This window comes from Sprattus sprattus, assembly GCF_963457725.1.
Source record: "Sprattus sprattus genome assembly, chromosome: 16".
Lineage (NCBI taxonomy): Eukaryota > Metazoa > Chordata > Actinopteri > Clupeiformes > Clupeidae > Sprattus > Sprattus sprattus.
In genome coordinates this window covers 13,515,432-13,540,174 of record NC_137914.1, presented here as the reverse complement: position 1 = coordinate 13,540,174, position 24,743 = coordinate 13,515,432, and the positions used below count along the sequence as shown (strand labels likewise).

Here is a 24,743-nt window from a genome sequence, read left to right as displayed (position 1 = left end):
GAGAGATGTGTTTGTCACAGCAATGCAGTTTGTGCATGAATAATTGAGGTGAATTATTAAATCTTTGAGTGAATTAAACTCTGATACTCTTCATACCTTCCAGGTTTTATGGAGTCTTGATACAGCACTGTTTGTCAGGCCATTCATCACAGCAGTGAATGAGTTAATGTTATGGTGACCATATAGGCTGGGGAGAGGAGAAACCAAAGTCACTACTAGTCATCTACTCCAATCTAAGGCGACTACTAAATTACATTTTAAAACATATCATGAAGTTAGTAAAGCTAGTATCAATCTTAAATGATGATGATGATGTACAGTATATGTTGTGATGTGTCTCACTCACATCGTGGCGATTGTAATGAATTTCTTCAGCAGACGGGCTCGCTTGGCCTGGTCTGCACACAGGCAGAGCTCTGTTGCCACCCAGTATGCCACTTCATTAAAGCGTTGTATGAAGCGCTCCAAGTTGGCAGTTGGGCCGTTGGGGAATTTCTTTTTTCCAAAAACATAATAGAGCAACTCCGTCTGGTTTGATGAATGGGGTAGTGGAGTACGGATAAGGGAGAGTTGAGAAGAAACTAAAAGTTAGAAAAAACCCTACAAGCCTGTCATAAGGTATGATCGTGACTAGATGGTACTTCATTAAACACCGATTTGGTAACTAAAAACAAAACAGAAAAATCAGACAAATCAGTCATTCTTAGCAAGTAATTGTTAAGAAAGTGAGAAGATGTAGCTTTAAAGAGAACTACTCTTGAAACCAGGATACAGTCAAAAATATAAGCTGAAGAACATTACAGATAAAATAAAAATGAGGTTGAGTTAGAATTTTACCATTTTACATTTACTGTTTGGCATCGTGTTAAATGTTGCCAATTGTTTTTGCCAGCGAAGTACACGGTAACAGTAGCACAAAGAAACATCAACCTAATAAAGTTCTTCTCACACTGGATTCTTTCCCTCCCCTCCCCAAGCCTCTATAGTTCCTCAACTGTCCCCACCTCATGCATGGCGTTGAAAAGTTGCCAGTCATAGCTGGTGAGCTGAGCTGCAATGATCTTGGAGCTCATGTTCTCCAGTGCGTAAAGGGTGTTCATGACTGGGCCAAGCTGTTCCTGCAGGTGTGTCTGTGAGGACCACAAATATGTTAGGACTATTGTCTTCAGAGAACTATCTTAGAAAACACATTGTTATTTCATGCGGTTCTCCACAAAGGTTGAAAAGTGAATGGAGGCAATGTATTCAGTCGCAGCTTCCACAGGATGGTAGGACTTATCAGAAGTTATGTGGAATCAGGCAATTATGCCCAATCTCCAGGCAAAAAGAAATAAGCTCTGAAAGGCTTGTGCCATCACTGTGATTTCTCATTGGCATAAAAAAAAATCAAGCTCTGACCTCAGAGTTCAGATCTCACTGTGTGATTTCAGATAGTGTAGCCATAGAAATGAGTTTAGTTTCATAGCGCACTCACCAACTTATCAGCTTGGTCAGCAGTGCAGAGAAAGATTCTCTCATTTAGGCCCAGAAAGGAGGAGGTGGCCCTGGCATCCATCTTGAGCTGCTCCCTCACTGGGATGTGACAGAGCATAGACATTTAAAGACTCAGTGACAAACAAAGCATTACAAGAGATCGGTCTGTTCAAATACTAGGATCTAATATTTCCCATCGACTTAGGTTCAGTGTGTTGAATCTGAAGTTTTACTGCCACCATGATTATTGTCAATTTTACACATAAATATGGTCAATGAAGGTCTGTAAGAACCTTTAACAAAAGTTGTCTAATTATTACATTAGATGGGATGTTGGGGCAGCCCAACTCATCCCACTAAAGTTCAGTGTCAGGTCACATTTCATACCTCCAGAGGACTTCACTTTCACCAGGATGTGGTCTCCAGCTGGAATTTTCATGGCCGCCATCACATTCTCAACAGAGGCATTAAGGGGCATCCTCAGAGACACAAAGCTGTGGTCATGTCGGAAGACCTTTTGCAACACTACAAAGAAGAAGGTCTGAGATGGTTATCTGAGTCCATTACATTCATTAACTGTATCATGTGATTAGAGCAACAGACTTGATCCCATTGTGCAGTTCAACTCATGACTGATCACGTCTGTATACAGGGTGGGACTGTAATCAGAAAGTTCAGTATTCATGACTATGCTTCATTATACTATCAAACAAATGCTAGGGCCACACCTTCGTCCTTCACCCTGATTGGCTGGCTCATTTGGACCAGGGACTGATCAAGTTGACGACATCCCTGGAAGAGATGATCAAATATGTATGTGGATGTCACTAAATATTTTATATAAAAATAATAAATCATTTCAGGACTTTGCTTAATAGAGTGAAAATGAAAACAGTTGTTGCAACATGAAAGTGTTATTGAAGACTCCATTCATGTGTTATCTCAAAAGTAGTTTAATAAACCAGAATAAGGTGAATATTTCACTTACCCTAATTGATGGCTGATGTCCATTGTCCAGCCTGGAAACCCATTTAAAACATGAATACTATTATGAGAATGTTACAGAACAGGATAATATCTCTGTCAGGAGCTAAGGTTTCAAAGTGTGTGTGTGTGTGTGTGTGTGTGTCTGTGTTTTACTCACAATATGTGTCTCCTTGCTCCAATGTATCTCCTCAGCATGCTTAGATGTGCATTGCCCTTCACCTGTTTTGCCAGCTTCTGTTTTAAGAATGCACAGAAACACACGATACAAATGACAAGCACAGAAGTTGCAACTGTATATGCAACTTGTAAGGTATGTCATCTCTTGATTGTCAAACATCATTACCTCCAGGAAGCGAACCACTGCAGGGTTATCCATCAGGAGCAGGCCATATAGCGCCACCCACTGGACAACCAGGTGTATTATTTTATCCTTGGTCTTCAGGGCGGAGGCTGATGGCTCAGCATGGAAAGTGAAATGATCGTTAAGGAAATGTGACCTCAGGCTAAACCTTACAGTGAACGTAACAGCAAAGCATCTAAAAAACACCATTGCCTAAATGTCACTATAAAAGATCCTCTATCAGTGGCAGTTGTCGTGGAAGGATATTGATTCAGCAGGGCAGAGCACAGCTCCTCAGATGGCATGAAAAGATGATGCGTGAGCAAGAAATTGTACACAAAAGGATCTGCGGGCAAAGATGTTCTCATAATCACTCTAGGAGCATTACTAGCCTATTCCACTTTCTCTTTACCACATGATAAACATCAGACCCATGTCAGTCATTTACAATGTAACTGGTATTCAGTTTCAAGTTTCAAACTGGTAAAAATCCATAGAAAAATGACTACCTTCAGGAAGTTGCTTACCCATTCGATCATCAGTTGTGTTCAGTTTGATTGAGCCCAGCAAGAACTGCAGAATCTTGGCTGGTGTTCCTAACTTCACCAAAAAGCTAGAAGAGACATCAAGTTTCATGAGAGACACACAACACACTCCATCTCTCGGACCCAATGGATCATTATTTTGCTAATTCTGATCAGTGAATTGAAGGTTGCATAGTTAAATATGATTACACCACTCAGATAGTTCTAGTAGTCCCCTCACACCACAGAAACTGTTTGTTTTGTATTGTTTATACAACATTTTATCACTGGGTTAGCACAACCACAATACTTACTTGTTGCTACACGATGCACATTCTGGTGCATCTTGGGTAAGCACCTGGCTGGAGCTCCGCTGAAGGATCAGAACAGGTTTGCCATTCTCTTCCACGTGTACTATGTTTGCTTTCACATCCTTCAATACACACAGTGCATCAAGACATGCGCAAACATCAACAACTCAACCCAAACAAAGGTACTAGTAAAGACACCAAACACATGTACTGTACAGTATGTATAATTCCAGTCCCATGCTGCTTTCACAACTACAATACAGGACCCTTTCCTCTTGGGAATCTTACCTTAAGGATGCTCAAAAATTCAAGGTTTCCCACTCGGAGGAAGTGACAGTCATGCTTTCGAATGACAACTGAGGTCTCTTGGGGCATTTTGTTTATCAGGGCTAGCTGCCCAAAGTCCTCTCCCTCATGCAGGGTAGTAATCTTACCCTGTAGAGAAAAACATACACAGTGGTTTACTCCAGTACCTCCAACTTCCAGTTACTTCCTGTACCTCCAAATCCAAAATGCCAAATGGCCTTAATGCTATGACTTCCAAGCTTTTCTCTGGCCTGTTGACACCAGTATTTCCCTGTTGATGGGAAACATATTTACCTTGCGGTGGATGATATCATCAAGAGACCCCTTCCAGATGACATATGTGGATGTCCCATTGACACCCTGGTTTATCACTGAGAGATAAAGAAACAATTGGTCATCCCCTTTATTTCCTTGCCTACATATCATATCTGCTTCAATGGCTCATATGCTTTGGCATAACAAATTGGCTTAAATTAATGTCAATTTCTGTGTCTGATGGCCTTGGTTAGTATGGTGTTCACACTCACAGACAGTGCCAATGCTGACTCGAGACTCGAGGACCAGTACGGCAGCTAGTTCCTTTCGGACCTATGATCATCAAAAGGACAGACAACACATGTTAACCAGTCCTGAACAGGCCTTTAAGCTATATCCTCTCAACAGAGTTTCTTCTGTCCGACCTTTTCTGCCTCAAATGCCCTCCTCAACTTTTGGCGTCTGATCTGCATCAGGCCTGCCACTCTCTGCTCCTCTCTCTCTCTCTCCTGTTCCTCCTGAAGCAGAGCTCTTTTCTTTTCCTCTGCTTCATTCTCCAACTCCGCACCTTCCCCTCCAGCTGCCTTATCGTTGTCAAGGTCCTGAGTTGCCTGGAAAGCTTGCTGGATCTCAGCCCTGCTTTCTTCCAAGAGTCGTTGCCTGAAGTCCTTCTTCTTAAGGCTCCTACTCTTGGGCAACTCCTCAGTCTTGACACCTTGGCTCTCCAACTCAATCTTTAGTCGGGCCAGTTCACGCTGGCGCCATGTCTCCCGTCGTAGCCTTGCTCTTTCAAGCAGGTCAGCATATTCATTGTCCTCTATCTCATCTTCTGCTGCCCTAAAGCAGCATAAGAAATGCAGAGCTCTCTTCAAGCGTGGCATTTTCTTCACCATGTTAAGAGAGACTGAACTCAAACTAGAACCTGGGAGGGAATCCCTCCATTCCACTGTAACAGTCATAATATGTTGTCATGGAGTTACCTTTATAGCATCATCAGTAATTAATATGCAGAATCTGTCTGCATGGTTACTGTAACCAAGCAAATGTAAACAAAATAAAGTAGAATGTTCAGCCTTAAACTAGAATGTTGAGTCGTTCTGATGCTGATGATGCAGCATAACCTTTCATTATTTAGGTCAAGTCCAGTCATATTTATTTATATAGCACATTTAAAAACAGCTCAGGCTGACCAAAGTGCTTTACAAATTAAATCACAATCAAATAAAATATCAACTAGATTCTTACCCCATACTAGGATAAACACCCAGGCACAAACAAATAATACATCTAATATTCAGCCACAGAGGTATATAATGAAGATTTTATTAAACTGTGTGTGAATGTTTGGAAGGACACCGCCCTCCGATATTGTCACCCAATTTAATTCAATTTAATATGGAGCTAGGACAAAGAATGACATTACCCAATCAGCTTCAACAACCCCTCTTGCGTCATTTAAGATGATCTTCAACAGTTTCCAAAAGATGGGAGGATCCGCCATTGCCTTGATTGGCCCCTCAGAGAATATATAATCCACACTGCAGTTGCATACAACTGGTTTATGTTTTATTTCTACAACGTCACCAATGTAGTGTAAAACTACTGTTAATAAAGTCTGCCAAATTACATTCCCAGTGAACAGACATTGAAGGCGGCGTCATACAAGTGCAAGAGGCCTTGCAGGAAACTAGGAGATTTTAGTAGCATCTGGTGGCGAGTTTGCTGAATTGCAACCAGCTGATCAGTCTTCCCTTTACAAATGTATGCTAGTACCTATGGTGGCCTTGAAATGCCATTACACGAAAAGGCCCATCCCAAGTGAGGGTTTTGGTTTGTCTGTTCATCATGGCAGACGATAGAGCCAACCATAACCAAACATAACTCATCCAAACTAAGCCTCAAATTGCCATACACCTTACCAGGCAGCCCCTCTCTCCCTATCCTTTAGGCCTATATCATATTGCTAATGCAAATAGGCTACTGATACTGATAAAGTGGTCATAATACCTACTGTTAATTGCTTACCTAAATGTATCTCCTTATCTGTTTATCAAATTAATGTCTACTTACCAAATGTTCTCTCTCTTATAGAATTACCTTTGCCTGCAAATGCTGATGGATGTGGAAACATTGTTCCTCATCACCATATCCACTCCAAGGTGACCATATCCACTCCATAATATCCTTATATTTTCATCTGAAGAACAGATATTTCAGGATATTTCGGAGGAAAAAGATTACAAACGGACTGAGATGTAGTTCTAGATGTAGTAAAATTGCCCGCCTTCCCCAATGGAACGCACTGGCCCTGTCTCTACTGTTCCCACCTCATTCATGGCATTGAAGAGTTCCCAGTCATAATTGGTGAGCTGAGCTGGAGGAGAGTACAGACGGAACCGCAGGCATATTTTACTGGTCTCTGAACCTCCACCACAACAGAGAGACCCCCACACAGGCGTAACTATAGGGGGTGCAGCACGTGCGGTCGCACCTGGGCCCCTAACTATGTTACGCCACTGGACCCCCATGACTCCTGTCCTGCGTTTCAGTCACCCATCTCCCGTCCTGAACAACACACACCGAACACACTGAAGAACAAACACTCAACCACACACAAAACATGAGCTAGGACCCTGTCCAATCCGTCAATGGGACAGCGAACAGAACTTACAGTACATTACCCGCTCAGGGAGAGCCTTTAAGCCAAAGTATGTGCAGTAGGCACTAGGCTAATGGGACTGTAAATGAAAAAAAAAGAAACTGTGAAATTCATGATGTGATATATGATTTTGTGATACATGATATGCCAACAGTATCATTTACCTTACCTTTTTTTCAGTTTGAGTTTAGAATTAACTGATTTAGTTTCAAGTGAAATTGGCATTGCACTCATTTGTTAATGCACATGTATTAGAACATGTTTGTTTATTGATTCCCACAGCCATAAGCTAAGATAAGGGGATGTAGAAGATTTGTTTATGTTTATCTTATTTACTATAAGTAATGAGATCAGTTTGAATACCTCGAACTAGGCACTGCGCATGCGTAGTGTGAGGACGATTTACATTGACGAGTCTGACGCAGGTTGCCTGTAATGCTTTTACAAGTTCAATACTAGTAAAGTAACAACACGGAGTCCTGAATTAAGTTTGTCACTCGTTCTTCAACCAATCACATATTCAAAAGCCCGAACAAATCACTGCTGAATAAAATCAATGCCACGGTTTTTGGAAAGGAATCTGTGAAATATACCGTACACAGCCGGCTTGCATGGCCTAATTCACTTGGACATACAACTTGTTGACGGTGGTCGTGTAGCCCTTTAAGACAAATCCAACGTAATATTACGCATCTGGTTTCCCGGCTTACGTCTGCCATCTCTCACGCGGCTCTAAAACAAATCTCATGCGCCATCCACCGGCCGCGCCACCATCCCCATTCAGTCGTCCTCGCGCGCATAGGCGCACCGCTCTGGCGGAGTCCTTGCCGGGGACGAGTATCGCGGGGCAAGCACGACATTACAGGCGCCTCTATGAAGGAAGCCTCAGCTGAATGGGGTGGGGACATCCAGGTAACTAGCGAAAACTCTTTCGTATTTTTTAATTTTCTAATAATGTCAGGGCGAAATGCGAATTGCAATGTTATTCCGGAAAATCCCAAATCTTGCTTATTGATAGTTTATTTGAAAAGCCTGAACTGAAGAATAGTAAGGTTTTACTTGAGACAAATGCGCTTTCAAGGACGTCATGTCATGGAAGCTCTTTTCATACTACGAGGTCACGGTCACATATTTATGCGAAACGCACGGTTAGTGCTATTTTCTACCAGTTTAGTGGTTTGTGCACCTGTAGTTGGGGTCCGCGTTGCATGTAACAGATGTTGCAGTTGAGTTGGAAATACATGATGATGCAGGTTTGGCCTTGGGTACGTGTTTGTGTGTGTTTCCATGTGACTGGCTCTGTAGAATCCCCGTTCATAAAAACTTAGAGCTGAACATTATTATGAAATAACATATCATAATGCCTGTGCTATATTGTGTTCCATTATCTTTCTTCATGTATTTTACGTTTAAATGTATGTGGAAGTATTTGGCTGACATCGTTTAAATAAAGCAGGTGTTTTGCATATTTGACCTTGCAGGATAAAGGCATTTAAAATCGATACTTCGTCTATTATGAACTTAGTTGAACCTGCAACATATAAAAGCTAATGACACTTAAATATACAATATGCAATCATCTTTAGGTAGTATTCGGTCATGTGACTACGGTCAAAATAAATATGTCGTTGGTGTCTTTCCGCGTTTAACTCTGCCCAGTACGGACCAATAGTTAAACACATGTATAAATGGTCTCACATCACTTACACATGAATACATGATAAGCTAGGTTGATATCGCATTAGTTGCAGGCTCATGTATTGCTATGTAGTAATTTCTGACACTTCACGTCCACTTCCCATGCACAAGCACATGCACTGCAAGTCAATCACAAGTCCTTTCCTGCTTATGCTAGAGTATAGTGGCTAAATGACCTGTCACCATGGCAACACCCATCATCCTCTCAGCATGGTATTTCGCACCAGCCCGCTCCTGTCCAATGCTTGCATCCTTCGCAGTCTATGTCTGCCTCAGCCTTACGGTTACCACGAATGTAATTTCACCAAGGATGTTTAGTGGCTTTTAAAAGGACACTGGTAAATGGACATGCCGTTGTTTTGGATATCCACATCAAATGTTTAAATGCATAAATGTGTCAATGTTGTTGCAGGTACCCTATGCATGCAGTGTCTGATTCTTGATCTCACTGTCTGTCCTGCACATCCAACCCCATCCTTTTGTTGTTGTTTTGTTTACTGTTTTGGAGGGTGGGCTGGTACTTTCAAACATGGGCCAAAGCCATAAACTGCATCCTTAATAGCATCTTGGCCCCCAGTGATAGGAAATTATCCCAGCCTAATGTACCATTATAGTAGTCATTCAAAAATAAGGCGGATCTCTGAACTGAGCTTGTGTTTGTGGGCACATCTTGGCTGGATGGCTGACACATAAATTCATGAATGCCCATGTGCTCAAATACCTTAGTCAGGCTAGAACTCAGTTTGTCTGTTTCCTTTCAATGTCTTGATTCACTATCAAACGTGATCTTTGTAATGTCTAAAATGTTTTTAATTTCTCATATATTAATGTAGTGTTAGGCTTGGAGTGCTCCCAGGATCAAATCTGTACGATTTACAGAGCTTTCACTTGCTTTCCTGTTTTTCAGCAGCTTGCTATTCAGATTACAACATACTGCTTCTGTGGGGTTCCGGTTCACAATGTTCCTCTGTGTCCTGTTTTACAGTAGTGCTCTATAAGCATGGTGTAAGGACAGAGATTTGTGCTTGTATCATCTTCCAGTTGTCCTCACATGCCAGGTCATTGTCCATGGGATCACAGCTTGTGTGAGGATATTATTGCTTTCTTATACTGATTATGCATAGTGTGCACAGTGAGAAGGTGTTGGTGCTATACAAGTCTTTTTCATCTGTAGTCGTTGGAGTGCTCCGGTTTGAAAGTGTCAGTGACACAGAGGGTTGCCCCTTAATGACGATGTCACCACTTTTACCTGCTGAGGAGAATGATGCAGCATTTTATTGTGTGGCTGGTGGGTCTAACTACAGTTGATTTGCTGATGAAGATGAAGCTATACTTTCTACTTTGGTTTTCCTCTGTGCAGTGGTTGTTGTGTTGTATACATACACACACACGCTAATAAATAGTCTTCATCTCCATTTGCTGTAACCGTGTGTTGTGGCAGTTCAGCGCAGCTCCTGTGGGTGCAGAGCAGAGGAAGGAACCCCTCACTGTTTCCTCCCGTGGGGCCTCAGATGGGCGAGGCCGCCCTCTGGTGATCCAGGTGTGCAGATCAAGCCTTTTGCACTGACCTTTTGTTGCGTCCCCATGCAGTAAATTGTGCAGTCACTCATCTCGCTAGAGGCTAAGCGGCAGCTGCACACATGTGCCTAATGTTAGCATCATCTTTTCATTCGCAGTGAAGCCATTCTTATCCCGTTTTGAGTGATCGTGTATGTATGTGTGTGTGTGCACGCATGCATATGTTAGTGTGTATGTGTGTGCATGTTTGTGCACGTGCCTGTTTTTTGTGTGTTTATTTTTGTGTGATACATGTGTTTTTTTGCGATGTTTGTGTTTGCTGCTGTACGTTCCTGCAGCACTAGGGAGGTGCTGGGGAGTGGTGGTGGCCATTTTCTGGGCTGCTTGCTGAGTTTGCAGCCTGTCCTGCTGGAGGAGGGTGAGTCATCAGACAGGCAGGGAAGCTAGTGCTGGAACCTACTGTACTGCATCCATTATTTATCCAAACGCAGAATTATTGAAGTTTGTGTAGGAGAGAAAAGTGAGGATCACAGCACTCAGCCAATGAGGAGAGGAGTAAACACACAGACGTACTCTAAAGCCTGCGACTGTAAATCTGCACAGATGTTCCTCCCGCTCCTTGTGTGTATCCCTTCCAATCCCGCCGTGGAGTTCTGAGTACTCTGACTACCTCACTACTAGAAGCCAAGGACATGGGGTTCAGCGGAAAAGAAGTACATTTACATTTAGTCATTTAGCAGAAATGTGTATGTGGTATAAAGCAATAAAATATCAGATCCGATAATGCAACCTGACTGGTGACATTTGAAAGAGTAAAGTTAAGAACAAAGGGGATATTACAAGAGAGACTGTTTATCTCTTTCCACTGTGGTGCATAGGGGGACATCATGATCCGTCTGTGTCTGGAGTTCTGTGTATGACTTTGTGCTGGAGGACACAGGCTTGGCTTTGCTCCTGTGGCGTTCTGACTCACACTGTGCGTGTGTGTGTGTGTGTGTGTGTGTGTGTGTGTGTGTGTGTGTGTGTGTGTGTGTGTGTGTGTGTGTGTGTGTGTGTGAGTGCACAATGACTCACACTATCTACACGTCTCCATAGAGCTGTGGGTCGTGAGTGAGGGAGTCCCAGTGAGCCTCGCTGCAGTGTGCTCCACCTCTCTCTACACGCACATACACACATGCAGCCTCTAACACTTACACATGCGCACACACATACACGTTTATACACATACAACATTTATGGTTACAATTCCATCACGCTGCACTATTCTTGCGCTACTCAGTACAGTTCGGAACAGTACTGAATTTAGACAGGAATCCCACATGCGAGTGTAGTCAGATAATCTAAGCACACTCACCATAATGAAACGTATACATACATACATACATACATACATACATACATACATACATACATACATACATACATACATACATACATACATACATACATACATACATACAGTAGTAAACAAACATTTCCATCTCCCAATCTCCCCTCTCTCTTTAACATACACCCTTGCACGGAAAGGCTACAAAATACCCAATTGTTTCATATATAGGCCTTCTTTCAGTGTGTGTGTGTGTGTGTACAGTTAAATTGAAAGATTAGCCAAGGTGACCTTTGCCAGGCCAGGGTGTCTCTGTATCTGCTTGACGAGAGCATCTGCAGTGACTCCTCTGCAGAGGGGCGGGACAACCGAGATCTGGGAGTGTTCATGCGTATTTCATGACTGTAACATGACAGGGTGTGTGCGTATGTGCCCTATACATGAGTGTGTGCGTGTGTGTGTGGATGTGCCCTATATGTGTGTGTGTGTGTGTGTGTGTGTGGATGTAGCCTATACATGTGTGTGTGTGTGTGGATGTGCCCTATATGTGTGTGTGAGTGTGTGTGGATGCACCCTATACATGTATGTGTGTGTGTGTGTGCCCTATACGTGTGTGTGTGTGTACGTGTACCTGTCCGTCTCCTTATGAATAACCACAGGCTGTGTTAGATAAATAAAAGAAAAGTATTCCGTCTTAGCGTCTCCCTTCCTCTCCATGCGCCTCTGCTTATCCCTCATTTCCTCTGTCAGCTTTGAAGTTGGGTGTGTGCGTGCACATCTCCCTGATGTCAGTGGGTGTGTGTGGGTGTGTGTGTGTGTGTGTGTGTGTGTGTGTGTGTGTGTGTGTGTGTGTGTGTGTGTGTGTGTGTGTGTGTGTGTGTGTGTGTGTGTGTGTGTGTGTGTGTGTGTGTGCGTGCACACCTTCTTGAGGTCAGTGGGTGTTTGTGTTTGCGTGTGTGCGTGTCTTTGGTTGTGTCACAGTCGTGTTATGTAAGAGGGCTTTAGAAATCCCATCCATCCTGATTGCTAGAAGAGAACTATCCTCTCTCCCACATATAGCCTCACCAGGTGACTCCTGATGAACAGTGGCTGTGTGTGTATTTATGTCTCTGTGTGTGTGTGTGTGTGTGTGTGTGTGTGTGTGTGTGTGTGTGTGTGTGTGTGTGTGTGTGTGTGTTTATTTGTGTTGTTGACCCCTGCTGGGTCTGGAAATGTCCCTGAGAGAGCTTCCATACCTGTGACAGCTTTACCTCTACATGCAAGCATACACAGCCAGTGTTGCTGTGTGTGTGTGTGTGTGTGTGTGTTGTTGGGTGGGGCAGCTCAGGGACAGAGCGCTTGAGAGGCACTGAATGTGAGAGTAGTTTAGGCTGCTAAGAGACAGCCAATGAGATGTCATAATAACTGCTAAAATGTGCAACCTGTTTGCTCCCCACTCCCTATTCATTTTGGGCTCTCTTCTCTCAGCATTATCACACTCACAAGTACCTTCCAACAGTTCAGTACCCATTTCCCTCCATTTTACAGTGGTAAAAGACAAAGCTTATCATAAGATAAATGTATTTCCCTAAAATAGTCATTTTAAGGCCTGCATTGAATGCTTTATTTAATTTCCAAGTTGTATCTTGTAAATCAGGTTTGTGAATGTGTAGCGAGGGATCTTAGACCATTCTCCTATGCAGAATGCCTCAAGAGTCCTTGGACACTCTGTGCTAAACTTAACAAATGAGCTTGCCTTGCACATTATCCAGGATCTTTAGAGAAAAGCCATCCATCCAATATCACAGATCCACCCCAATTCTTGACAGTAGGGATGTTTTTAAGTATTTAAGACTAAAACGTACAAAGCAACCTCAACCATAAATACTCTAAATCTCTAAATATCTCTGAATGAATACCATTTGTTCCTCATGTCTGGCCTCATTTTGCCCATTATGGTTTGCTGTTGAATATGTGCACCAAAAGGAGGTCAGATTAAGGGGGTGGGTGCTGCTTATTTTGGATCAGCCTCAGGAGGCGACAGAGACAGAGGGCCTGACAGCGAGGGGCTGTGAGGAAGCCTGTGGGGGAAGAATCCGAGCAGCTCTGCCTTAATTATTTAAGCCAATAATCCGCTCCTTTACTCTATGGTGCATGGTAGTATGGCCAGGTTAAATAAGAGCCAATATGTTGACAAACAGACAGTTGGAAGTGTGGAAGAGTTATAAGTAGCTGTTTTCAAGCCCCACCCTTTCTCCAGAGTCCCTCCCTGTATACACTAACTAATGTGCTTCATTAGCTGGGAGCCATGATTAACAGGCAAACCATGTCCAACAAAGTTTTTTTTACAATATTCCGTCAATCTAAATGTGAAGGTAACCACGTATTGAAATAGTGTTCAGTTGCTGGTTGTTCCCTAAAAGATAATGTGGTTGTGCGGTACATTGTTAAAGTTGCTCACTGACCAGTCTAAAGATTACAGGATCAAACATCAAGATAGAAATCAATGTGTCCTTCATCATCTCCTAGACAATATGATGCACGCTAAAGGCTTCAGCTGTTTTCCTAGCCAAGTGCCTGATCACATATATCAGCTGGGAGCTCTGACTACAACACCTCCAAGCAAGATGCTGTGGGGTTTACAGAGGGGCCTACACCAGTTTGATGTACAGGGTCCTAGCATGTCTTGCCTCAATGGTTGTTCTTGGCTGTGTTGCTTTTGTCTGGCCTTGTCTTGGTGTACTGACTCTATCGGTGACAGATCCTGGACTGCTGCCCACCCAGCGCTCAGTAAGCTTGACTCGGCAGGAATCTTCTGTTGTGATGCTGTAAGCAAGTAAAAGTGTCCTGGGATTAAGTGACTCCTCACCCGTTTGACAGTCGCAGATTATTTTTAGTTGCCTTCTGATGTCAGAGGTTAAATCATTTCTCACCTTGGATCTGGGTATTAAGACATTTAGTAGTTACAATTTATGTAAGTCTTTTCTATGACTCGTTTGAATTGTGCAGGTGCCTGATTCGTGGTTGTTTTATTGTGTACACCTGATTATAAACAATTGTGTCGTCCCTGTATTTGAAACTCCAGGGCACTCTCTACGCAATGCATTGTATTCTGTCTGAATAAAGGAGAAGGACAATTTCACTTTTGGTCACTTTTGACAATGACTGCAGTCTGGTTTTGTGTTGTTGTTTTTTTTCAGGGATGGCTGAAGCTGAGGACCTGAGTGGAATAAAGAAAGAGAAGGAATAGAGAAAGAGAAGGAGACACAGAGTGACGAGGAAAAGGAGGAGAGACGAGTGAGCGAGTCACCATTTTGAAAAGGCCAAGTTGGAAAAAAGGCAGCCTGTCTCCATGTCTGCTCCTGTCAATAGGAGATCTGCAGGATCACGCAGGTAAAAAAAAATGACATGGATTTGTTTACTTAGTTTTTCTGAGAAATATGTCACAGGTCATTCAAGCCTTTATGTTTCTTCTCCAATTGAGGTCCATTTTAAGTAAACAGTCACTTATAATTCAGACCTTTGACTGTCTAACCCTTTGACTGTCTCACACACTATGCATTGCAGGGAACAGTAGACGTGGGTTTTGCTGCTGTCTTTTCTTGGGTTGCTGGGCCTCATCAATGCTGCTGAGCTCACACTAACACTTTCCTCTCTCTGCAGTCGCCTCTGCGTCAGCTGCTTTACCTTCATCCATTTCCTTCCCATTTTTAATGCTGTGTCGTTAGCCTGGCAAAGTCTGATAGGAGGGACCATGGCCAATTCTTACTGGATGTAAAAAAATATTTTCTCACTGGGTACATACATTATCAGCAGTACATACATTCTACACAGGGTCATTCATGTTATTAATATTTTCTCATTAATGGCAAACCCTCTCAGTAGTTATTTGTGGAGTTTCCAAAAGATTTGACATATTCTTGTCACACTATTTATGTTTTTAGGGTTAACAATGCTAATGCTTATAACTGAATTGCCTGCAGTCATTAAAGATGATACTGCATTTTAACATGTTCATTGTACAAATTAACAATAGGACAGATCACATTTGGGTGAACAGTTTATGTTGTTTACCCAAGAAACCACAGTTTAATTTGACTAAGTTTAGAATAACTGCTTTTATAATGATGCAGAAGCACAGATGTTTGACTAAAGTCACCCCCTGGCTCCCTAGAATGTTCACTGTTTGGGAAACTTCAGTTTACAGTAGTTCTAAGTGGGTTAAGCATTTACCTATTCTCACTGTAGCACATTAAGCATATTTTCCGGATGGTAAGTCACATTTTTCACACTACCTAGACAATATTTCAGCTTAAGCAGTTATATCATCATTAACCTCCCCCCAAATGTGTAGTATTTTTCTCTTAGATTTTGGCTGACAGACAACATTAAACTTCAATCTAAACAGTTTACTTAATTAACAGTAATGTTATTTTCATATACAGTAAATGGAGCAAATAATACAACATATTTTTGTGTAATTACCCCATGAGATGCTTTTTACAGAATACAGATAAAATGTACATACAAAATCATATATATTTCACTCAGATGACTACATACATATAATAGATAACAAAATAATAAATAGATCTGTACTCTGTATTTAAACTGCAGTGAATGCAGTGTCTGTACCACAGCCTAAAAATAAGAGATTTTTGGTGGAATATGCTACTTCTCCAGTGTGATTTATCGTTCAGAATATTTATTCGTACAGAAGTAATAGAAGTAACACTATTCTTGTGGATTTAGTATATTAAGCCGCCATACTTCTTAAAGTAATTGGAGTGGTATAAGTATCGTAGTGCATGTACCACAAGCTGCGATAGCTGTGGTTTGCACTGTAGTCTGCTGGCTGTAGTAGATATAATGGTTTTGTGTTGACAGCATACGGGCCGTGGAGCACAGCTCTGGTTCTCCCTCTGGTTCTCTCCTCAGATTCAACCCGTTGAAGGCTCTGCAGCCCAAACGGCGTCTGCAGCAAATGCTGTCGGCTCAGTCAGCACCTCAGTCAGCATCCATGTCCTCGCTCCCCGCGTGAGCCAAAGCACTGTTTATATCCCTGGGGCACACATGCTCTTTGGCGCACTGAGTGCTGATGACCCTCGATGGCTCCGAACAATACCACCATGCACCAGCCATGGTGGCCCGAGCCATAGCTTCTGAACTAAGAATCACTGGGGCAGGGATGTGGTTTCCTTACAGGGCTTTGCATTCAGTGTACACAATGACATAAAACTAAACATGGAATGTACGGGCAGTAACCCCAATGAAAGATCTCACTGTGGAAAAGCACAGAAAAAACATCCTTGCCTCATTTAATTCTTGACTAGGTTTTTTTTTGTCATTCTACTCCCTAGTAATGCTTCCCCATCATTTGCTCTCTGTCCATTCACTAGTTGTAGTACTAGTAGCAGTAGCACCATCACACCACCTTCGCAGCACAGTTGTTCCCCTTTGCAAGTCCACATTCAGTTCACAAGAAGCCTGGCTGCTATCTATCCCGTTGGCTTGCTTACTCCCTGTAATCCTACATGATTTGGACGCTACTTGATTTACCTTTTCTCCCCTTTACAGGCATGCCTTTGCTGCTCTATCTCTTCATTTTTCTTTTCTCTTGTTTGTACATTATTGCTTTGTTTTGTTATGATCTTGCTATCTTGACTTTTCCCACAATGTTAGCAGCCATAGCTATGGTGGTGTTTCCTCACCGGATACAGTTGATTGTATTTGCTGAACCAAAGATACAGAAATAGCTGCTCTTATCTAGCCTGATCTGAAAGACAGATTATATTTGATGGGTTTGTGATTATGACATTTCTAAATGGGGCAGTGGATGAAACTAATGAGCTGAATACTATGGTTTTATTAAATATGATGCGTTTACATAAGCCTGCCTTTATATAAGGCAGCTAATGCTAGTGCTGACATTGGAATTGAATGAAGGGTGTGACTGTCTGATAAGGTATTTCATCACTTTCTAGCAGCTCCTTGGCTGGGTTATGTAGGCTATCCCAAGTACAATTTATTTGGCACAGATTTGATCATGATCCAATTTAGATGCAAATGCATTTCTCTGCATGTCATGGCTCTCCACGGTGTTCTCGAAAGCTTTGTGTATACTAGAGGAAAACCTCACTAAAACTCGTGCTGAACTTACCACCCACCAGCGCTTGATTTGACAATCACAACCCCATCAGACCCAAAAAGTCCTCCCCATTCACTCACCTACCAGTGGTGATGAAATAGGTCATAAACACCTATTATACTTTATACCTTACCTTTTATATTTGCCTTCCGGAATTTAATTTCTGTCATGGAATTTCTTTTTCTGAAGGATTATGAGATTAAACTTCCACCTGTTTCATTCTGTCCTGGTTCGTTCAAACTAAGAGGTATCCTTGAGCTGCGTCTGTGATATGTGCTTTTGTTGTTTTTCTAAGGGGGTTATTTAAGGTTGGTATTTTCCCCAGACACTGCAGGCGGAGTTTGCGTGAGGTAGGGGCTGGGGAGAGTGTATGTACTATGGCTTTCTTCAGCAGGAAAAGGTGCAGGCACAATGCAGTCCCCAAGCTATTTATAAACCTGCTGAGTTTCCTAGGGCATAGAGATAAAGGGTGAAAAGACTAATTGAACCTGCGTGAGGAGGCATAAAACTGATCCATTGAAAAAGGAGACATTTTAGGGGCTATGTGTGGTTTAGCTGAGGGCATGATGGAGGATGCACCTATGGCATTGACTGCCGTCTCCATTCTCAGCTGTGCTTTCACAGAAGCTGTCAAAAAGCAGTATCAGATCATAGGCAGCCCAGTCTCCATTTCAATATCTCATTCATGGCTCCTGATGTGCTCACTCATTCAGTCAAATAGGGAGTCTTGGGAAATAGCTTCTAGAGACAGACTATCTGTCTGGGGATTGTGCACGTTTTCAAGTGAGGCCGCACACAGACAATGTATTTAGTCAAGGCTGGAGATATTTGTGTAATCGATCAAATGAGACACAGACTAGCCTTATCCTAATCAATCAAATGAAACACAAACCCTAGCCTCATCCTTATCATTCAAATGAGACACAAACCCTAGCCTTATCCAAACAATCAAATGAGACACAAACCCTAGCCTTATCCAAACAATCAAATGAGACACAAACCCTAGCCCTTTCCTAATGCAGGTGTTTCCTCTCCTATCACTGTCTGTAACAGTGTGTTGTCTTTTGGTCAGTTTTGACTATTGCAGGTTGATAGAGCTAGACTACATTCCATTGGTGACAGGCTTAATGGTTTCAATGCGACCCACCCGAGGATATCTGACGCAGAAGTCTCCAGAGCACCACTGTCGGTCAGCACCTCATCGCTTTCTTTCTTTCATTCATTCTTTCATTCATTCTTTCTTTATCCTGTTTGATCCTTACTTTCATTCTCCTTCTTTGCTTCCATCCAGTCTCAATGTCAACTTTGGGTTCTGTCTCTCCATCAAGAACATTGCCCCTGTGAGATTTATTGTGTCTGCTTGAGTATTTGAGTGAGTGAGCATGGGGTGTTTATATCACCCGTCCCCCTGTCACATGCTGTCAGATGTGAAGGGCAAATGTCCTGGTGGACAGATTGAATCCTGTTGTTTGACGGACTACCATACGCTTCCTCAGTTACTGCTGGCAGGGATCACATTTCAGCCCATGAGTTCTTGTTTGCTTGCGTACGTGGTCTCTTTTCAGCTGATTAAAAGCAACCGTGGTTTCTTTATCGTTTTGTTTTCTTGTTGTGCTCTGATTTTGCCAGTTTACCACTATGGATAAACTACATGGTGGATAAATCACTTTCATAATTCTCATCCATCCTGCTTGTTTGCTTTTAGGTGTCTTTTGAGATGCTGGATTTGCTTCAATGTTTGCTTTGATTCAGGTTTACTGGCCTCTCTAGTTCCAGTTCTATGGGTGTTGTCTGTGGGCATGTTTGTGTGTGTATTTTTGGGCATGATGTGTCGTCTTATTTTGTGTCTTGTTTGGTCTCTTTCAACATCTGTGTTAGGTAAAAAAGCCTTTTTTTATCGAGAGTCAACGTGAGTTAGTCTCACCTTTCAGAACTTTCAGCATGGTATGTGGTTGTCTTGGGATGATGCAGTATTGTCTACATGGTCCTATTACAGGACCCCTGCCCCGGTGAGCAGCAGAGATCCCTATGGCAATGCTTCTCTCAGCAGCAGCAACTCAGGGTCCTGCAAGGGGAGTGACTGCAGCCCAACAAGGTAAGGCATCCACACCTCATATTACAGCCAACTGGTGTCTGTAGTGTATAGTATTTTGTCCAAAATTATGTTGAAATTATCCCAATAAAATTACATGTTTTCTTATCTAAACATTGTCTTCTTTCCTCGGTTACAGTGGTTGTTGATAATGCCTCATGCTTAAAGGGGGTGCATAGCATTAGCAATGAGGAGCATAGGTTGCAGTATGTGTGACTCACAGTCTGGGACGTATGGTAAATGCCTCCTCCTCATGTGATCTGTCTTCTCGGGCAGGCGTAACGTGAAGTATACGTCCTGCACGGACAACCATGGCATCCGCCCCCCTCCGCCGGAGCAGTATTTGACACCACTGCAGCAAAAGGAGGTGTGCATCCGACACCTGCGCGCCCGCCTCAAAGATACCGTCGATAGGCTGCAGGACAGGTGAGTCATCCACTGACAGCCACTCCGCATTCATTAGGCTTCAAAATGTCAATATATTTCTCAAAATTCTGCCCATACAAATCTAAGGCAAAGCACAGTGTAGGATAATGCATGAAGACACTCGTGTCCCACTTCACTTTAGGGCTTGATTACGTGAGAGCTGAGAAATAATGAAACCATATCTGACATCTATGGAGAACAGGGAAACACTGACAAATGTAAAACTACAGTCATCAGAATTGCCTCATCAAGTCATCAGATTCTGATCTTTTACTGAAACATGAAACTAATCCAGCTCATTTGCTGATGAGGAGGATGCATTTGCTGACCTTGTGGTGAAAACCGAACTCTTTTGTGATTTAGGGATTTACCTCTTCATATGCAAAACCTGTTGTATGAATCTGAACGGTGTAAATTAAATTCAAGAGTAAATTTCAGATGTTGGCATTGATGTTGATAACAACATCTCTTTTATCATGGCTTAAGGCATACAAGTGTGTTGGAATAGATATCTCTTCTTTGAAGTGCAGATTTTCAGTTACATGGTAATTCGAATTTGACAGGCTTTTATTTCAGATCAAACAAGACTGCATGAATGGTGTAATTAGTCATGAATTAATGAAAGCTCATTGATCTAGCTATTTGCTGGATGCTATTTTGAATGAAATGCTATCCTGATGTATCTTACTTCCTGCCGTACTTACTATCAGCCTGGAAGCCGATATCTGAATATAGTATTTGGTAGTTATATATAGTTTTTCACTCCTGCCAATCACAAATTGTGGTGGTTATTTTAGATGATTACATGTAAAAGCAGCATTGTGTATCAGAGGCAATTGAGGAGATTAGTATTAGTAGATGCTAGGCCAAAGGCTGAAGGCTAATCCAATCTTTTGAAATTTTACCACAATGGAGAGTGTACAGACTACAAACACTGTCCATCTCTGTTAATGATGCTTTCGGTTCCAGGAATGTAATTCTAGTCCATATTGTTATTCTCTCTCTACTACAATCTCTGTTCCCCAGGGACTCGGAGATCGATGAGTTGCGGACGCAGCTGTCACGCATGCAGGAGGACTGGATCGAGGAGGAGTGCCACCGCGTGGAGGCACAGCTGTCACTGAAGGAGGCGCAGGGGGAGATCCAGGAGCTCAAGCAGGTGATCGACCTGGTGCGCTCCAGCTTGGGCTCCAGCACCGACACGGGCATGCAGAAGTGCTTCCAGGACATCAACCTGCAGAACCACAAGCTGGAGACGCTGCTGCACAGCATGGAGCTGGCCCAGAGCGGAGCGGTCCACAAGCAGCAGCCGCAGCAGCAGGGGGAGGCGAGGGGAGGGGATGGTCCGGCTGTGGTGCCGGCGGAGCTGGAGGTGGGCGAGGGCCCAGCGGGGGGTTCGTGCGAGGGCTCGCCGGCCCGCTCACTCACCCGCAGCTCCACCTACACCAAGCTGAGTGACCAGGCCCCCGGAGAGCGCAGCAGCTGCGGGAGCACCTGCGGCAGCGTCCACGGGAGCACCTGCGGCAGCGTCCACGGGAGCACCTGCGGCAGCGTCCACGGCGCCGGCGGAGACTTCCCCTGCCTGTCGGCTGAGGGCACCCAGGACAGTGGCTTCATGTGCTGCGGCGAGAGCGCGGACAGCCACACCGACTTGCTGATGGAGGCGGCCTTGCTGTCCAAGGAGACGGCCTCGCTGATCAGCTCCTACTCGTGTGTGCCACACTCCTCCACCTTTGAGAGGCTGGCGCCGCTGCACTGCGGAGCGGGGACGTCGGGCAGCGCAAGCCACCCCTGCCTGTCGCACCACCACCTGTACCTGCACCACCTAAGGGAGCAGGGCATCCAGACGGACTTCGCCCCGGCGTCGGCCCCCGCACACGGCTACGGGCCCCTGGCCTCGGACCTGGACACCATTGCTGAGCAGCGCACCTTTCGCTCGCAGGCCTGCAGCCCCACCTCCACCTGGCTCTCTGATGAGGGGGACGATTTGGACTCCATCACCACGGTGTCCGTCACCACAACCACCATGACGGCCACCACCACTGCCCCCGAGGCAGAATCTGTGCTTCTGCCTATCGACCCACCGGAACCGCCTTTGCATATGGACCTACCAAGCCCGCCTTTACCCAGCCCTGCCTCTGCCTCATCCTCAGCCATCCTGCCACTTCAGGTGGACGCCTCTGACATCTTGCACGAGCATGACCTCAGCGCTCCTCCACCCCAGACCTCTCAGCCCAGGAGTGCTGGCTCCCCCGTGCCCTCTGGGGAGCCTCTGGTAGTGGGCGGCGTGACAGTGGTGGAGGTGGACGAGGATGAGGAGAGTATTGCAGAGGAGGACGAAGAGGCCGCAGGTGAACCGGGAGATGCCTCCTCAGGGCCCGTGGTGAAGAGTTACTGGAGCCGCCACTTCCTGGTGGACCTCCTGGCTGTGGCGGTTCCCGTGGTTCCTACTGTGGCCTGGCTGTGCCGGGCTCCGCGGGGCGATGGCCAGCCCCTGTACCACTTTGGCTCACTGCTCCGAGGGTGCTGCACAGTAGCCCTGCATTCCCTGCGCCGAGGCGGGGGGGGTCGCCACTACCCGGCCGGTGGCGGCGGGGTTCCTGGGGCACAGATCTGAAATCAGCGGTGAGACACAGCTGAGACTGACTGAGCCACTCCACCCTGCTCCTAGACAGCAGGCTCAGAAATGTTCCTCTCAGCAGAGACGGGAAAAGAGAGGGGCTACAGCCCTTAATAATTGAAGCGACCCTTGTTTACACAACATAGCTGCGAGGGACCTCTGAGTTGTGTAGGAGCTGGTTCCCCGGTGGTCCGACAGATCTGGACCTAGCCATCTTACTGCAAAACAACCAGAGAGAGAGGGCCATGATGGCGACTGGCTGTGAAGAGAGAGGGAGAGTTATTCATCGTAAACACCATCATCTAGAAAACTCCAGCAATTCTCCTTTTGTACCCTTTTCTCACTACTACTGGCTCTGCAGGACTGAATGTGTGTGTGTGTGTGTGTGTGTGTGTATGTATGTCTTTATGAATGTGTTAGACACTGAATGAATACAGAATGAACTTGAATGAAAGAATAAATGAATGTGTACGCCAAAGCATCATGTTAACAAAATTGTAAACTCAGTCTCGGATCCGCCCAGTTATTTGGATCTGCTCCAAAATTGAATGGGTTCTTCCTTGGCCCAGGCTGCACCTATCCACCAAGGTCCACGACAATTGGGTCATTAGTTTTTCCGTAATCCTGCTGTCAAACAGATAGTCAGAGAGACGAACATACAAACAGACCGCAGTTAAAACAACCTCCTTGGCAGCGGTAATGAATGCATATACAGACCTGATGGACACTGATTGTAGCAGCCCAATCATGTGGATTGAACAGCCAGTCTGAAATAACTGTTCAATTTTCTTTTTGAATTGTTGCTAAGACATCGTGTGTGTGTGTGTGTGTGTGTGTGTGTGCGTGTGCGTGTGCGTGTGCGTGTGCGTGTGCGTGTGCGTATGCGTGCGCTTGTGCGTGTCCGTGTCCGTGTGCGTGTGTGTGGTGTGTGTGTGTTTCTGGTTGTCATAATTGTCCTCAGTGCTGTTGTCTGTGCTCTCCTAGTTAAGTAAATGGTTACTCTTGAGTTATAGGTAAACGGCCATCAAACTGCTGCTGTACTATTTATGCGCTTTGCATTAACCAATGGTGAGCTGTTATATCCCCTAGCTCTTTGCCCATAAGAGACAAACCCGCCTTTCATTGTATACACCAAATTTAGATGTTAGACATTTTATGGAAACGAATGCAAAACCTCATTCTCATTAGTGGGCTCTGTTGGGTGTGGATGCTCTGACTCTGATTTGGTTTTTACTTCTGATTTCTTATTTGCTTTCAGTGAAAGTCAATCCGACATGAAACGATCAAGTGTATATAAGGGAACGGAGGCTTTCATTGTTGACAGGGTTTCAGGGAGGTTAGGAGATTGGTTAAAGGTGACATGATGACTATGAGGTCTTGAGAATGTTGCAATCTACTGAAATCTGACACGGAGCTTACAGACACCTGTCCTTGTAGATGTTAAGAGTAATTTCTTGTCGTGTTGTCTGTGTATCTCATGTAGTGAAAGTGAACCCATAATAATGATTGTTTGCCACTGAGATGTAGACTCAGAGCCTCTATGCTGTTTTCTGGTCTGAGCGTGTTGGAGAAATTATCCTTATGTTTTCGTAAGATGTTTCATGTTGTTACTGAATATATAGACATTTTAATTGCACTATTGTTCACTTTAAGAGATTGACAATTACTTGAATTTAAGATTGTGTTCCTAAAGTTGAGGGCATCCATTTTGGATTTGTGGCTCAGAAGCATCTGTCTCACTCAAATATTTATTCATTGTGAATGCTATGCTATTGTGAATAAGACTAATTAGAACCAATTAAACTAATATTGAATAAGGATAGGCTACCCTAATATGAACTGGATGCTCCTAAGTTAAGAGTAGTTTATGCTCTAATTAAACAGAAGGTACACAGGTTTAGATTTTTTGTCTTGATTTTCCACTCAGAACAGCTGGCTTATGTCCATGTTTTTTCCCTTTGTTTGGTACTGTGTTTGTGGCCTTGTCCTATTGTGTGAGGGTGGAGTGTCTGATATGCTTCCTTATTGTACACAGACTGCATGAGGTACCTATGGGGGGCGTTTTAGCTTTTTCTTCACG

General features: G+C 43.9%; 1 protein-coding gene across 1 annotated transcript; it reads left to right on the top strand.

The window, feature by feature from the left end:
• Positions 1-14,729: 14,729 nt before the first annotated feature.
• On the top strand, positions 14,730-22,660 carry snphb (syntaphilin b; the record flags this gene model as incomplete). The annotated part of the gene is made up of 6 exons (XM_080853489.1): positions 14,730-14,770; positions 16,316-16,414; positions 18,598-18,714; positions 19,522-19,620; positions 19,894-20,043; positions 21,070-22,660. The coding sequence occupies 6 exons, from the start codon at positions 14,730-14,732 to the stop codon at positions 22,658-22,660; spliced, it is 2,097 nt and encodes a 698-aa protein (XP_080709615.1).
• Between the last annotated feature and the right edge of the window lie 2,083 nt (positions 22,661-24,743).